We start from the raw sequence: 17,451 nt of genomic DNA, 5'->3' as shown, positions 1-17,451 counted from the left end.
AATACTATGCTTAATCATGTTCAATCCTGATTTCATTCTCTAATTGAGATCTTGGTCAACCTTAGATTGTTATGTGGGTCTTGATCTAGCCCTCTAACTGTCAAGGTGAATGTGAACACATCTGGTTCATTTGATTAAGTTCTTCATTGTGTCACAAGTGGCTATAATGAATTTGAAATGACAGGTGTGAAATTTTATCTGAACCCTTCCAAGAAAGACCTTGTACAAATTCATGGAAACATAATTATAACACTTGTATCCAGTCAATAGCTCACCATAACCTAGGAGCACACCTGTTCTGGGATACCTGTGTGAAATAGTTTGATTCAATATTCAGATTTATTTGTTTAAGTAATAACTGTGAAAGTAGAAATTTTTATATAAATGGTTAGCATTTTGAGTTGCATTTCTTCAGATATGTAATGCTGCTGAAATTTTACAGTTAAACGTAACCAGCTGTCTTTAAATGATACTTTTGTTTTTCTTCTAAACTAGGCAAAGATTGAATAGCACAGAGCTGACATCTTTTTATTAATATTAATAATATAATTAACCAGTGGTAAATAATAGATCCTTTAAATTTATATCAGTAAATTATTAAATGGTAGTGCCACAACCTCCTCTGATCCTTTTAATACTCCGTGTGTGTGTGTGCGTGCGCGCATGTGTGTATAGTTAGAAAGGTCATACTATCCCATTGACTATTTAGACCTGAGAATTAGAGACTTCACTAACATTGCTACTGACTTGCCTTACTTCACCTTCATTTCTAAAATGAGAAAGGTAATAAATACTAAAGCCTAGAGAGAGGTTTAATTTATAATGAACAGACATTCTCAAGATTTTATAGTCAGGGTGGTTTATATTTATATATGCTTTCACAGTAGAGCACTTGGACCATAAATGGAGACAGTATAGCCCATTGTGCAAAATTTATTAAAAATAAGAATAAATATTTGTTCCAGGGGAAAACTTTTAGTATCTGGCGACTGAATGATCTTCGTGACCTGACACGGTGTGTGTCATTGTTCTTGTTTGGAGAAGTTCACAAAGAGCTCTGGAAGACTGAACAGGGTACTGTCATAGGGCTGCTCAATGCAAACCCCATGAAGCCCAAGGATGGTTCAGAGGAGGTAAGAGTCTGTTTCCATGGCTTCTTTCATCCTTCCTTCTTTACCTCCTTTCTTCCTTCTTTCCTTCTTTCATTTTTTTCTTTCTTTCCATCCTTCCGTCTGTCCTTCCTTCCTTCCATCTTTCTTTCTGTCCTTTCCTTCCTTCCTTCTTCCTTTCTCTCTTTCCCCCTTCCTTCTTTCCTTCCTTCCTTCTTCCTCCTTCCCTCCCTCTCTTCCTTCCTTCCATCCTTCCTTGTCTTTATAGCTTAGCCAAGTTCTGTTAAAAACTTGTCTACCTCCAGATACTGAATCAGGTTTTTATATATCTCCACTAATTTGACTTTTTGTTTGTTCCTCACCCACCAATATTCTGAATTTCCACCTACTCTTAAGTGTTTCATAACAGCTTCTTTTGTTAAATCTTTCCACATCAGCTCCAAGTTTCTTGGAGTGTTTTGAACTATTCTGCTCAGATCTCCTTACATCTCTCTCACAGATCTCCATTGGGAGCATCAAGCAGGCAGGATTTTCTAGTTGACAGGACTTCACTCCATTAGTTGTACAGCTGTAGCTGCAACTTAGAATCAGAATGATTTTATCTTCTTAAGCAGCAGTAGAGTTTTCTCTGCTATTGCAGACAGAGATCTGTGAGAGGCAGAGTTATTTCTCTTCTTCCTTTCACCATAGAATGGCAACAAATCATCTGTTGGTTCAAAATGTGTTTAGAATCAATAGAGAAAAACTTCCCTACAGGGTTTTTTGTTTTTGTTTTTGTTTTTTTTTAAAGATTTATTTATTTATTTTAAAGAGAGAGAGAGCCCAAGCCAGAGGGGCAGAGGGAGAGGATTTTAACCCGAGCTGGATGCAGGGCTCAAGCTCATCTCCCTGAGATCACAACCTGAGCCAAAACCAAGGGTCAGATGCGTAACTGACCAGTCAGGCGCCCACACTACAGTTTGTTTTAATGGTAAACATTGGGGTGTGGTTTTCTCCCATAATAAATAATCCCAGTGTAGACAATGTAGTGATGTCAGGACCAGTGTCTGTGAGCCTCTCAGCCTTCTCCTCTTCCACTGGATGGCTTTGAAACTCTTTCCCTTACATCGCCATTCAAGGCAGGAGTGAGCCAGCACCACCGTCTGCTTTTGTTGGGAACTCCTGTGTCGGTCTCTTTGGCCAGAACACAGTCCCATGACCACTGCTAGCTTCAAGGGATGCTGGGGAAATGAACAGGATCCGTCACCTGCAGCTGAGCATTGGTCAGCCCAAGTGAGATCCAGATTCTATAGCAGAGGTACAGGAGAGAATGGATATTGGGGACAGAATTGAACATGTCTTCTATTCCTCCTATTCCTACAGCTGTTTTGCAATGTCTGGTTTCTAATTCCTGTAGACTGCTAAAGTCTTGCTAACTCCCACCAGCCAGCCTCTTACTTATTCTTGCCAATGAAAGGCATACCTTTGTGGGCTTTTAACTCCCGCCCTGTGTCTTCTCTGCAGGTGTGTTTGTCTATTGATCATCCTCAGAAGGTCTTGATCATGGGTGAAGCTCTTGATCTGGGAACCTGTAAAGCAAAGAAGAAGAATGGACAGCCGTGTACACAGACTGTCAATTTGGTTGGTTTCCACCCTGTTGGGATGGTTTCTCCTGGAGATGGGATCTAATGGGTGTAGATTGTAGATAGCCTAGTGGTAATAATCTGTTTGCAACAGAGTTTCCTACATAACAAGAAGCACCAAAGTAAGAAAAATTCAGTGTGTAGTGAGTAACTGCCAGTTTGAAAAACTGAGGACAAGGGAAGGGTTTAATAAGGTGATCTTTTACTGCCAACTGCCTAGGAAGTATAAAGAAGATGGAATTTGAGTTTGCCCTTAATTCTGAGAGCAGTGCCAGAGACCAAACACTGTAATGAAATGCACTGAAAATCTTATTTTAATCTCTGAACTCCAACATGTATTTTCTTAGAGCTTTTTAAAAAATAATAGTCATGATAACTTGAGATATAATTCCTGTATCGTACAGGTCACCCTTTTAAAGTGTACAGTATAGTAGTTTTAATACTGAGATGTGCAGCTATCATCACTATGTAATTTCAGACCCCTTCTCAGTACCCCCAAAAAACCCCCATACTCATTAGTAGTCATCTCCCATCACCCTCTTCCCCCAGCCCCTGGTGAGCACTACTCTGCTTTCTGTCTTGATTTGCCTTCTCTGGACATTTCATATAATGGAATTGTACAGTCAATAATGACCTTTTGTGTCTGGCTTTCACGTAGCATGATGTTTACAAGATTTGTTCACGTTGTCACATGTGTCAATACTTCATTCTTTTTTGTGGTTGAGTAATATTGCATCATATGCACAGACTGCTTTTGTTTATTCTTTAGTCAGTGGTCCTATTATAAATACTGCTGCTATCAGCAATCTTTTTTTTTTTTTTTTTTTTTTTAAGATTTATTTGTCAGAGAGAGAGAAAGAGAGCACAAACAGGGGGAACAGTAGAGGAGGGGGAAGCAGGCTCTTTGCTGAATAAGGAACCCAGTGTGGGACTTGATCCCAGGATTCCAGGATTATGACCTGAACCGAAGGCAGACACTTAACTGACTGAGCCACCCAGGTGTCCCTGCTCTCAGCATTCTTGCACAGGTTATTATGTGGACGGATGGATGGATGTTTCCAGTTTCCTTGGGTATATAACCTGGAATTTCTGGGTTGCGCCATAACCCCATGTTTCAGCTTTTGAGAAGCTCCCAGACTGGCTTCCAAAGTGGCTTTTACATTCTCACCAGCAGAGAGGAGGGTTCGGTTTTTTTCATATCCCCGGCCAACACTTGTTTTTGTCTTGTCACTGATGACAGCCATCCTAGTGGGTGCGAAGTGGTGCTAATTAGAGCTCTTTGAACAGATTAAATGGCAAGTTTTTGTTTTGTCTCCTTGTAGTTCCCTCATTCCTGCCTCACAGATGAGCTAGTGAGCAGGAAATAGCAGGAGGGAAATAGTTGGAAAAAGAGGTATCAGCAGGAAGTGCCTGACATATTTCTACATAGCAGTGCAATTATTAAAAGCCCGTTTTTGCTGCTTCTAAGAGCCACCCAATGAAACATTAGCACGTTTCCCTTTTTTCCTTCACCGAAGGGGTAACATTGTCCAGGAGGCAGCCAGAGGAAAATAGAAAAATTTCACTAGAACCTAATGTTTATTTATTTATTTTTTTAAGAGAGCTAGAGGGAGCTCTTAGGGGTTGAGGAGTAGGAGGAGAGCCAGAGAATATTAAGCAGACTCCACCCTCAGTGCCAGCCCGGAAGCGGGGCTTGATTTCACGATCCTGAGATCATGACCTGAGCCAAAATCAGGAGTCAGACACCTAACAGACCGAGTCACCCAGGCACCCCAATGTTCTTTTATTCTTAAATCAGTTTGTATTGAAGTAAAATTCATATAACCTACAATTAGCCATTTTTAAATATACACCTGAGTGATATTTAATATATTTACTCTCATGTAAACACCAGCTCTCTACTTCTGAAATCTTTCATTATCCCACAGAAACACACCATACCCATTAAGTAACCACTCCCTACCTCTCACCTCCATCCCTTGGTGATGTCGCCTTTTGTGTCTGACTTCTTTCACTTAGCATAATGTTTTCAAGGTTCACTCTAGAAGCTGATTTTATTTCCATAGTAGCAAAAGGGCATATGCGGTGAACAGTATCACTTTTTCTTTCACCCAACTAGAGTTTTTAAGTGGAATTTCATGGAAGTCGCTGCATAGCTGTACACTCATTAGTGCCCCTGAAGCAGGGAGAAAGGAATAGTGTTTTTTTTTTTTTTTTTAAGATTTTATTTATTTATTTGAGAGAGAGAGAGAGAGAGATCACAGGTAGGCAGAGAGGCAGGCAGAGAGAGATGGGGGGGGAAGCAGGCTCCCTGCTGAGCAAAGAGCCCCACATGGCTTGATCCCAGTACTGCGGGATCACGACCTGAACCAAAGGCAGAGGCTCAACCCACTGAGCCACCCAGGCACCCCAGGAATAGTGTTTATTGACACTGTCCGCTGATGTGTCACCGTAGCCCTGAGACAGCTGCTCTTCCTTTTGCAGAATGACTGTGAGTACTGTCAGTATCACATCCAAGCCCAGTACAAGAAGCTCAGTGCCAGGCGAGCCGACCTGCAGTCCACCTTCTCTGGAGGACGAATTCCAAAGAAGTTTGCCCGCAAAGGCACCAGCCTACGAGAACGACTGTGTCAGGATGGTTTCTACTATGGAGGGGTTTCTTCTGCATCGTATGCAGCCTCAATGTAAGACATTCTCTGGGGAATCTTTCAGGACAGAGATCTTGCTTCTCTACTTGTGAGAATAAACCCAATGGTTGTACTTTTCTGTAATGGTCCTAGAAGACTTGTACAGGTTTTATCTTTCATAAATTCATGGGCTAGAATAAGGTAGACAAGGATCTCCTTTATTTCCAGGTAGAGAGGAAAACACGGAGGCACAGATATTAGTTAAATTTTGTCATGATAGTCTTTAACACAGCCCACACTTCTTATTTTGCTACTAAAGTAAGTAGTACAACTTTGTCAGGTCTGATTGTATGGCCATTAAAAGTATGTTAATTCCAGTATTGGCGTCCATTAAGTAAGTCATTCCCCTCCTGACTATTACAGTGAGGTGGCAGATCTCTTGGAAGCCACATTTAACTCTGAATTAATAGCAGTAAAGCCTTAAATAGAGTGGAATGCTGTTGAGTCAGACATTCATGGCCATGTTCTGGGGATCTTGGGCCCTCCACAGAGTCCCCAAAGTAGGTGATCAATGGCCTTGCCACTGTAGGGTAGAAAGCATATCTGAGGACATGACCGGTGGGAACCTGTCTCAAAGGAGCTACCCCTGGTCCGAGAACAAAATAGTTTGTTCCCAGGCAAACAGAAATTGGGCAAGACTTGTTATATCAAACACATTTTTAAGATTTAAAGTAATGTCTATATTTTTCCGAACTGCAGAAACCAATAGTCCTACATTATAAGAATGTATCTGTATATATGCAGTTCAGCCAAAAGGAGATGATAAAAACTAGGTGTAATTCTGCTACTGAGATAATGATTAGTTCCTTGCTATATGTGAACACATGCATACACACTCACACACACACAGAGCTGTATATGCTTCTAGATGTTTTTTTCCCATGTGTATAAAATTCCAGTAATATAAAGTGAGATAATACTGGACCTATACTTTGCAACTTCTCTGCCCCCATAAAATAATTAATACTTTCCTTTTTGAATATGCACTTACAGCATTATTTTTGATGACCACATAGTCTTTTACATGGCTGTGTGATAAAACTATTCCCATAATGCTTAATGGATAAACATTAATCGTGCTTCTAACTTTTAACATTGCAAACAATATTTTAGCCCATTAATATTCTAAGTTTTTACCTATTCCTTAATTTCTTTAAGATAAATTCCAGACCACTTGATCAAAGTGGTGTCATATTTTTTAAATTTCTTTTGCCATCTTGCTCTTCCGGAATGGCCTCCACCAAATTTGCAGGTTGCCTGACATAATGCATTCACCAGCTATGCTGTAGGATTGTGGTATTAAGACAGTTCTACAGTGCTTTGAGAAACTTTGATAGTTTGTAATAAATGAATACTTCTGTGCCTTTACCTCATCAGAGCATTGAATTTAAGTGACTTTCCTTTTGGGGGGTGACTCTTGTCATTCCAGTGCAGCTGCTGTTGCTCCTAAAAAGAAGATTCAAACCACTCTGACTGATCTGGTCGTTAAGGGGGCAGACTTGATCATTCAGGAAACCCAACAAAAACTTGGTAACTGTTTCTTGATACTGTATTTCTTTCTGCAGATTAAATATGTAGTCTTTAGCATTGAAATGAAAATGGTCACAGTTTTTCATGCCCTAAGTTATAAATATCCACTCATCACTATAGCTAGTGAGTGATGTGGCCTAAGCTGAAACAATCTGCCTTGCTTTGCAGCATCTTAAGGGAAAACATCATATTAATCATGGCCGAGTCTTTGAGTAGATGCTTTATAGATTTTCTTGATATATCTGCTCTAACTCTTAATGGCCAATATTAAAATTGGTAGTATCAGGTTCCTGGTGATACTCATCAGTTACCTTCTCATTAAAAAAGGTGTAAGTCAAAGAATGGCACCTCTGCCCTTTTCACTGGGAACTTTGTTCCTAACAGTGGTGAGGGCCTAGGACAGACCCTACCCATAGCGAACGTTCTGGATGTAGTGTAGGAAATGACTATACAGATACTGGTGTCCTAATCATCACTTGAAATAAGATTTATTTGTCACACCTTTGCAGTCCTACTAGTCTACTTGAGGCTAAGGATTCTTTTTTTCTTGGCATTATATCTACTACATTTACAAATGACTAAGTTGTGAATGTAGAGTTTTAAAAGTAATGTCACATAATCTCAAACTGCCAAAACTTTGAATCCTCTAAAGCTGATATTTGTATATTCCAGGAATACCCCAGAAGAGCTTGTCTTGCTCTGAGGAATTCAGGGAACTAATGGACTTGCCTACGTTTGGAGCCAGAAACTTAAAACAACATTTAGCCAAAACCAGGTTATCAGGTAGAGTCACCTGTCCCTGCTCTAGCCCCACGTCTGTGCTCTCCTGGCCCCTCAGAGCCACTCAATCTGTGGCTTGTGTTTCAGGGGTGATGGGGAGCTCGAAACCTGCTTTCCAGTCTGTCTCAGCATCAGCCCTCTTGAAGCAGCAGAAGCAGCACATGCTGGAGATGAGAAAGAAGAGGTCAGAAGAAATACAGAAACGGTAAGAATAACTATTTTAATATCCCATATTTAGATCTCCGGGATCCTCAGAATGTCTTAATGGGTTTCCATTTTTGAAAGTTCAAAAGTAATTTTAACTTAACCTAAGAAGATAGCCTTTTGAGTTCTATGTTTCTGACCATCGAACCTGAGACCAGGTGGGACAGGTTACAGTAATTAACACTCCAGGGAAAAAGAGAAAGAAGGAACCCTCGAAGAAGGTTTTGGAAAAGGGGAAAGTGCATGTTGACCTGTTTCCTTTCATTTCTTAGTTCTACCACAATTCATTTGTAACTTACAGGCTAAGCCAATAATTTGCAGTTGTTCAGGTAGATGGTAAAATGAGGCACTGAAAGTGGAGAGTCATTTTAGAAGCAGAAACAAGTGGAAAACAGTGCAGAAGGTAGATGAATCAAAGATTCTTGCACTCAAGTTACCAGAATAGTGATAAGAGTAACTATCTACAGACGTGTCACGTGTGTGAAGATGTGTACTGCACAAAGACAGTGTCTCACTCAGGCCTTAGCGTAATCTGTGAAGGGCTATTATCCTTGTTTTATGAGTCATGTAACTGAGTGCCAGAGAACTGGTTGGTGATGGAGTCCGGTTTGGACTCTGACCTGTTCTGCCCCCATTAAAACGGTTATCCCAAATCTGGGCCACTGAAAGATAGATGGTCAATAAACAGGAAAGTCAACTTTAAGTCACCAGGAAACTCTTTGGAAAAGTCCAGAACATAGATTTGGCCTCAGGCAGGTGAATTTGAGGTGCTGATGGAATATCTCTAGAGGTGTTCTTCATGTCACTACAGATGATGTAAACAGATAATACTTGGAGTTGTGGCCTTGTGTGAAATAGGGGTCACCTGCTCATTTGAAGGTATTACAGTTGGAAGTTTTTCAGAATTTTACTAGCCAAAAAAACATCTCTTTGGTCAGGGTCTCACAGGGAGGTTACAGGAGTGGGCATGTGGTAGTGAAAACAATCCTGGTCTGGGATTACCCCGTGCTAGACCTCAGCCAGTCACTTAAAAGCAATAGGGTCTTGGGCCTTAATTTCTTCATTTATTAAATGAGAGTTCCGGACTGCATAGTTTGTGGCAACTGTTGTTTTTTAATAGGCTTTAAGACTATTTACCAAATTAATCACCATGCAAATTATAGGTTCTTTCTGTGAAGGACTTTCAGATGTATCCCAGTAAACTAAAATACAGAGAAATTCCATGAGTTCCTGAAGGTCCCAGCTAACCAGAGAGCTAGGAATACAGCCCACATCTCACCTTCAGGGCTGTGTTCTATAGAGAGGCACCCACTAGAAAGCCAGTTAGCAAAAATAGTGATCAGTTCTAAACTGGTGAAATTAGAACTTATCAATGAATAATCCATTAACCAGAGTTAGTAAAGCCAGCATGTTCTCAGTGTGTGCTAATCTGAATTCTTGACCAAGAAGCAGCAACTATTTTATTAATGACTACTTATCAGCTGGTGGCCTAGCCTACAGTGTTCTAGTCTGCATATCTGTGGCTGTGTATTTCTTTAAAGATTTCTCCAAAGCTCAAGTGGGGTCCAGAGCCCAGCTGTGCCACCCTCCTCTCAACGGGCCTCTTCTCAGTCTTTGCGAATGGGGGCTGCGTTGCCCAGCCTGGAAGGAATGCCAGCAACACAGATGCCCAAGCTTGGGCGAGGCATCTCAGAAGGAGATGATATTCTCTTTTTTGATGAGTCACCACCACCAAGACCAAAACTGAGTGCTTTAGCAGAAGCCAAAAAGGTAAGTGGCATCTATTTTCAACATTTGAATTTGCATCCTGTAGGACATAGCTGGAGTTGCAAACTTTTTGTATCTTTGATCAGGAAAGATAAACAGTAACAGCTATTTCTTGACAATGATAATTAGAGTCAAAGGAATTTCAAGTGATAATGGTATCAACATTGATTTAATCCAAGCATGTTATCTGTTCTCAACACTGTTCCTTGTGAGGCTGAGGGAGATGGCCTAAATGCTGGCTAAACCAAAGGAAACAAATTCTGGGACTTGTTAAGGCAAGATTGTAAAATGGTTGTTAAAGAATCCTTCTTTAAAAGAAACCTTACAAAATAATATCTTGGGGTATCTGGGTGGCTCAGTCGTTAAATGTCTATTTTTGGCTCAGGTCATGATCTCAGGGTCCTGGGATCCAGCCCTACTTTGGGCTCCCTGCTTGGCGGAAAGCCTGATTCTCTCTCACCCAGTGCCTCATTTGTGTTCCCTCTCTTGCTGTGTCTCCCTCTGTCAAATCTTTTAAAATAAATAAAAGAAGTCTTACACAGGAGCTAAATTACTCTGATTGACATGGAAGCTGGGAGTGCTCAGAACCCCCCTCTCCTCTTCCTCAGCCACTCTAAGCCCTAATTCGAGCCTGTCTTCTCTTTGTTCTAGTTAGCCGCTGCACCACGTGAAGGGCCAAGGCTTGTTATAAGCCAAAGCTGCACCTGCAGTAATGATAGTGATAACAAGAGCACATGTGATCTTGGGGTAATGAGTTTGAGCCCCATGTCAGGTATAGAGATTACTGAACAAATAAACTGTAAAACAGAACAATTGCACATGTACCCGTGATATAGACACACATGTTTAATTGTAAAACAAACTTCCACAGTGTTTATGTGATTCCTCTGTCGGTCCTGAAAGCCCACACAGTATAAGTGATGTTTAACTTAATATTTAAATAAACTGAAATTTTATTAGCTTATAGACCTGTCTCCATGCTTTACAATTTTAATAACTGGGTTAATAATGTTAGGCAAAAAAAAGGTATATTTTGCTGATTTGTATTTGAGAGCAGAATTCCCTGGATTAATAACTAGAAAAAGGACATAGGGTGACAGATATCTGTCTCGTAATTAAGATTTTTATCTTTTTTTCCTAGTTAGCTGCTATAACCAAATTAAGGGCAAAAGGCCAGATTCTTACAAAAACAGACCCAAACAGCATTAAAAAGAAGCAAAAGGAGCCCCAGGATGTCCTGGAAGTAAAGGAACGTGTAGAAAAGAACACCTTTTCTCCTCAAGGTACTGGGGATTTCAGAGTTAGTAGTGGGAAAGGCCACCATCTGTGAGGAGGTGTTCCAAACCATAATCACCATCCCTGATACTGGAAGTCATTGTTTTACTTAAAGTGGCCTCTCTGTACGATACCTAAGTAGAATCTCTGCAAACTGGAATGGACCGTTTTCTATAAGCACATTAAATTGAAATGAAATTATGCATAATCTAAAAACTTGAGAAAAAGATTACTCATGGATCTTTACACAGATATATTAGTGTAAAGATTTACTTTGAAAGCAGTGGAATTTCTTTGTTTGCAAATTATCATTTTTACTTTGAAAACGCTGAAGCTGGCAGTAATACTTTACCATCAATTTATTTAAAAAGATTTTTTTCGATGTTACCTATCATCATAGTCCACTCCTATCTTAAGGTGAAAGAGATTCTGATCCAGTGGTCAAATCTGCCATTCCCCATATTCTAGACCCTACTTCTCAGTTTACTCCTGAAGAGTTTTCCTCTGCTGGTACCTAGTGGGGTAAATGAAGTGTGAGGGGCCTGACTGGCAGATATGGAGAGAACTAGAGGAAACTGAGTTCATAAGACTGCCTGGCTTTCCAAAATTCCTCTGTGACTGCTACTGTGTTTCCTTTCTTCTCTAGCTGAAGATGAATTAGAGCCTGCCAGGAAAAAAAGGAGAGAACAACTTGCCTACATGGAATCTGAGGAATTTCAGAAAATTCTAAAAGCAAAATCGAAGCACACAGGGTTACTTAAAGAGGTAAGAGCTCAAAAGGTCAAAAATGATAGAGATACCTTCCAGACTTGAGGCACTTTGTTGTGAGACTAAGAATCTATTTCTTTGACCTCAACCAAGATGTATTATATGACTGAGTTAACTTTGAAGAACAGGAATATTTCTGATAGAATTTAGCTTTGCCTCTGTCCTTGAATTGAAGAATATCATTTATCATTATTTTAATGGACCTCAATGTTATAAAAAATGTTGCCTCATAATTATGGCTTTGCATTGATGTTTAAGCAGTTCACCACTATAGGTGTTCTTTTCTGTCCTGCTATACGGGGAGGGATTTTTTTTAACCCATTCATGTATTTTTATATTGTGATTTCAAATACTGTAAGTCAGTTACCAACCCATTGGGAGTAGTTACTCCCAAAGCCATGTATTTCGGATTGCTCCCTTATTACCCTGAAATAAGATTCTTGGGTAATATAAATTAACCTAACTATAAATTTCAAGAATATCCTATGTGTTATGTAAAGAAGGAAGGAAAATACTTATATTAAAAGTATATAGTTGATTATGTTAATATGTAGGCATAACTATCCTAGAAGTAATAATGAAGATTATAAGAAGATTATAAATGTAAATGAGACAATAGAAATGAAGTCTCCTTAGGTGTGTTGTTTTTTATTTTTTATTTTTTTGGTGACTTAAATACCATAGGTCTGTTTCTTTGACAGTGTAATTTTTTTTTTTTTTTAACTGCGAATAATCCAAGGAACTTTTGAAGACACCAAACTACAGTTGTCCTTCTATATACACAGGAGTTGCCTAGTTGTACTCTTGATATATTTATTCAATGTATATTTGAACCATGCACAAATATTGTAGGGTTGTATATAAAGCAGTAAGATTTAAGGGTTATAATTGGGTTTTTCATCCACATGGGTGGATGACTTCTAGAACAGTCAGAAGAATCCTTTCATATGGAGGGACTGTTCTGTGCATTGTGGGTGCAGCTTCCCCGTCTCTGCGAGTAGCAGGGGTAACAGTCGTTTGGATGACCAAAATAAAGTGCTCCTGCCAATTTTCACAATGTCTCCATGGGGGCAGTACTGTCCCTATTTAGTGCTAGTGCACTGAGTGCTTTGCTCTTCTGATAAACTACTGACTAATGAGACAGTTATGTATCCCACCATTCTACCAGACCTGAAATGTGACCAGGAGAGAAGCTGGGGCCAACCTTGAGAGGCTGTAGAGCTGAGCTCCTGGCCTCTGTGGCCACCAGACACCTCGGGCCTTGTGCAGCTGTTCTTACTCCTGAGCTGTGACCACCTTCAGCTGTCAGTCTCTCTCTGCCCTCACACCTACTCCCTGTTGTTCCAAACAACCAAGGATTGCTCCTGCCAGGTGCTTGGTCTGGCAGATAGTATGGAATAGACTAGGCTGTCATGCGTGGGGAGGCACTGAATACCTTCCTTGGCTTGAGTCTGTAGTGGCGTAGGAGAAATAATTTCCTTCTGATGCACACTCTTGATGCGGTGATGCTGTTAATGATGTTAGTATTTTCAGTTTGTACTTGGTATTTTAAAAATCGCCAGATGATTTCATACTTGTTTTTGGAAAAATAAGAGCTTATGTCTCCTTGTGATCATCTTTTGGTTTGCAGTTTCTTGAGCTCTTATCAGGTGTCCTCATAACAGCTTGTCTCTTCGGTGGTTTTTATTATGATTATTGAATTGGTTCCTGAATACATTTTGGATTTGGTGCAAGGTCTTTTGTATGCCTTGTCGTTGCAGGCTGAGGCTGAGCTGCAGGAATGCTATTTTGAGCCATTGGTGAAAAAAGAACAAATGGAAGAAAAGATGAGAAGCATCAGAGAGGTGAAATGTCGAGTAGTGACATGCAAGACGGTGAGTGGAGATTCCTCTAACCCTGGGCCCTGTTTGGAGCTGTTGTGACCTCTAGTGACTCAGCGCAACACAGAGATATATGGGATATGGGGCCATGTCTTGTGTTTGCAGTCCTGCACGGGTCATTTATTTATGCTGGAAAGCAAGCTGCTCATGACAGCCAAGAACCTGGCTGCCTGCCCGCTTGGCCTCCAAGCTCTGGTGGCAGAATGTTGGTGGTGAGATTCTCCTCTGATTTGACCACAGCTCCTAGTTCTGCGGGCGAGCCTTATCCTTTGGACCCAAGTTCTTCTGACCTATGCTTCTCAAGTTTCTAGCACACCCTCAATCCACAGCTCACAGTCCTGGGACATCAGTTGAATGATTTCCTTTGGCATCACCTGTTAGGACCAATTACTATTAACCCTTTGTACTCAGGGCTTAAACTGCTAAATTGAATCTCAAGGCAAAGGATAAATTGCATTATTTTCTATGTTTGCAGAATTTTTACACTAAGTCTATTAGAAGATGATATACCCTCCATCCTTGAACACTGATAAAATAGGACCAAAAAATATTTCTTGCAGAACCGTATCCTTCCATTACCATTCATTTTATCCTGCCTGACTCATCTTCCTCATAAGCACATGTGAGAGAGAGGAGGAAGAGGCTTAGCTTACCAAGTACCATTTTCTCAGTCTTTATTCCTTTTCAAACCTCAACATTCTCCTTTACATCTAGGGGATGGCCCTGAACCAGCTGTCACTAAAAGGTAGGGATTCCTTGAGAAAATTCAGAATAAGTAAACGTTTTTCCTGAGATAACAGCTTGTACTCTGACAAAACAGCAAACCTAAGGACATAGCTGGTGTGTTTGTCTCCCATTGCTGCTCAGACAAATAATTAACCACCTTAATAGTTTAAACACAACTTTATTATCTTGCACTTCAATAGGCCAGAAATCTCTGTCGGTCTCACGAGGCTATAATCCAGGTCTGGCAGGACTGTCTTCCTTCTGGAGGCTCTAGGGTAGAATCCATTTACTTCCCTTTCCCTGCTTCTCAATCCCACACATATTCTTTGGTTTGCAGCTCCTTCCTCCATCTTCAGAGCCAGCCATGGCAGGCCGAGCCCTCTTCTCACATCCTCTGGCCTCCTCCCTGTGCATCCCACTTCTGCTTTTAAGGGCCCTTATGATTCCATTGGGCCCACCAATCCAGGATCATTTCCCAATTTTAAGATCAACTAACAACTCTGGTCTCCCTTTGCCATGTAGCCTCACATCCTCATAGGTTCTAGGGAGCAGGGTGTGTAAGTTCTGGGGGTGTGGGAGGCTCTTTTGCCTACCACAGCTGGCATACCACTCTGCTCTGTACTTTCGGAGGCTGCCAGAACCAAAAGTTACTTACCTAGACTCTGATTACCAGAAACCACGGTGCTCTGTCCCAGCAGCTCTTTCAGTATTCATCCATCATTTCTTTCTTTCCTTCTTTCTTCCTTCCTCCCTCCCTATCTCTCTCCCTCTTTTTTTCTTTTCTTTCTATCATATGATTCCATTTATGCAAAATTCAAAACAGTCAAATGAATCTCTGCTGCTAGAAAGGAGGGTAGTGATTACCCTTGGGGTGCGGGGGGAGCAGTGCCTGGAAGGGGGTGCAGGGAGGGCTTCAGGAGTGCTAGGGGGTTTTGTTTCTTAGACTGAATGCTGCTTATTGTTTCCTATACTCTTCAGTCCTTTTGAGGATCAAAATTACAAGTGAATTATTAATATCTCTGCTTGGTTCTGCTGCTTATGAAATAGGAGTAGTAATAAGCTTACATCCTATTCTGAGGCTTTTTAAGAGGAAATAAAAGGGCTACTGAAGAGGCCCCAGTGTCCATGTCCTATCACCAAGCAATGGCAGTAAATTTGGGACAGACCTGATGAAGCTATCGAAAGGTTTCTGGGGCTTTTGTTTTGATGTTACAGAAAGTTACTGTGTACTTCATGCCTGATCAAAAATTGTGGCAAACATAAGAAAAAGTGGCATCAGTGTGTGAGACTGAAGAAATCGCTGCAGCTAGTAGATAAGATGGTTGCTCTGCTCACGGCTGCCTGAGCAGTGGCGAGAAAACAGAAGTCCTCATGGAACAGACCGCCCTTTTAGCAGCTAGCGAGTTTCTCCTTCGAGGCTCTTGACAGATGTGCCCTCCCGTTGGTTTTATGCAGTGTGCCTATACCCACTTCAAGCCTTTGGAGACCTGCATCAGTGAGCAGCATGACTACCACTGGCATGACGGCCTAAAGAGGTTTTTCAAGTGTCCTTGTGGAAACAGAAGCATCTCCCTGGATAGGCTCCCCAAAAAGCACTGCAGGTAGGAGATCTCGCCTGGCATTCTTAAATCCTCTTTTCAGTTCCCATTTATGCCATTCTGCTAGAACACTGGACAATCTGTTTTAAGGTCAGGCCTTATTTCCATGACTCTTAAAGCTTCAGGCCATCCCTAAAAGCTCATGGAGGGAAGGGATCCTGAACTCTTCAATGCTTTATCCCCAATACTTAGTATACTGCCTAGCCCATAGGGGGTCGTTACAAATGTTTGTTGAATGAAAGACAGAAATCATTTCTCTGAAGGTCCTGGAATTGCTGGGACAAGAACTAGGGAACCAGAACCAGGGTAGAATCTTAGAGCGATGAGCTAAGTTCTGTGGCTGTTTTTGCCCTGGGAGGTTTGGTGGCCTCAGGGCCAGGCGGGGAGCTGAGAGTCTGGGTCTTTTCCTGGTGGAGGGCCACCTGTGGAACTGTTGATGGAGATTGGGGTTCTCCCACAGTGGTCGATACTCCCTTTAGGATATTTATTTCATTCAGGTTTTCTAGTTGTTCTCAGAGCACTAGTCTAGGGACTAAGTTGTATGCCACTCAGAAGTAGAATTAAGATCACATTACATGAATAAAACAATTTTGTGGGGACTAATGTCTTTTATATATGAAATCATCCCTTTTTAAGATCCTGGAGTATCTTTCCATTTATTCATCCTATCCTCTATGGCTTTTATAAATTTTTTAAATTATCTCCACAGAAATATTGAGTATTCTTAATTCTTAGATGTGTCATCACTTTTGTTGATACTGTGAATGGCAACTTACTTTCTAGTGTATTTTTTAGTTGCTTACTGTCGGTGTAGAGAAATATTATTAATTTTTTATATGGTGAACTTGCCTCTGACAAGCTTATCAGACTCTTAGGCCAGCAATTTGTTGATTTCTCTACATAATTATCATTTGCAAATAAAGACAGTTTTACCTGTTTTGTTCCCATCCTTACACCCTCTATTTTTTATCTTTCCTGATAGGGCTGGTCGGACCTCCAATACTATTTCCATTTCTTGATCTTTATCTTAAAGTGAATGTATCCTTCACAAATTTCTCCTCCAAGTATAACCTTTACCAACTTAAGGAAAATCCTTTTTATTTCCAGTTTACTATGATTGTGGGTAGGTAACTTCTCTTCATTGTATGATCTTATCCTTTAGCTTATCAATGTGTTAGTAAATTGAAGAACTTCTTTCTTTATTTTGAATATTAACCCCTTGTCTGATAGATGGCTGGCAAAATTTTTTCCTGTTCTGTAGGTTGTTTTTCACTTTGTTACTTGTTAATTTTGGTGTGCAGAAGCTTTTGGGACGCCTGGGTGGCTCAGTTGGTTAAGCAGCTGCCTTCGGCTCAGGTCATGATCCCAGGGTCCTGGGATCGAGTCCCACATCGGGTTCCTTGCTCGGCAGGGAGCCTGCTTCTCCCTCTGCCTCTGCCTGCCTCTCTGTCTGCCTGTGCTTGCTCGTTCTCTCTCCCTCTGTCTCTGACAAATAAATAAATAAA

The 17,451-nt window shown here is 40.9% G+C and overlaps 1 protein-coding gene across 5 annotated transcripts in view; it reads left to right on the top strand.

Moving 5' to 3' along the window:
- The window catches only part of MCM10 (minichromosome maintenance 10 replication initiation factor), a 41,856-nt gene that overhangs the window by 9,876 nt on the left and 14,529 nt on the right, over positions 1-17,451 (top strand). For all 5 annotated transcript variants that reach the window (XM_059404305.1, XM_059404307.1, XM_059404308.1 and 2 more), the window contains 11 exons: positions 966-1,133; positions 2,613-2,729; positions 5,216-5,415; positions 6,848-6,948; positions 7,621-7,731; positions 7,816-7,933; positions 9,474-9,702; positions 10,841-10,982; positions 11,621-11,739; positions 13,503-13,616; positions 15,804-15,949. In XM_059404305.1, the coding sequence (XP_059260288.1) occupies positions 966-1,133; positions 2,613-2,729; positions 5,216-5,415; positions 6,848-6,948; positions 7,621-7,731; positions 7,816-7,933; positions 9,474-9,702; positions 10,841-10,982; positions 11,621-11,739; positions 13,503-13,616; positions 15,804-15,949 (1,565 nt within the window). The remainder of the gene's footprint in view (positions 1-965; positions 1,134-2,612; positions 2,730-5,215; positions 5,416-6,847; positions 6,949-7,620; positions 7,732-7,815; positions 7,934-9,473; positions 9,703-10,840; positions 10,983-11,620; positions 11,740-13,502; positions 13,617-15,803; positions 15,950-17,451) is intronic.

This window comes from Mustela nigripes, chromosome 6 (genome assembly GCF_022355385.1).
Source record: "Mustela nigripes isolate SB6536 chromosome 6, MUSNIG.SB6536, whole genome shotgun sequence".
In the NCBI taxonomy this organism is placed as follows: domain Eukaryota; kingdom Metazoa; phylum Chordata; class Mammalia; order Carnivora; family Mustelidae; genus Mustela; species Mustela nigripes.
This window is presented reverse-complemented; position numbering and strand designations above follow the sequence as displayed.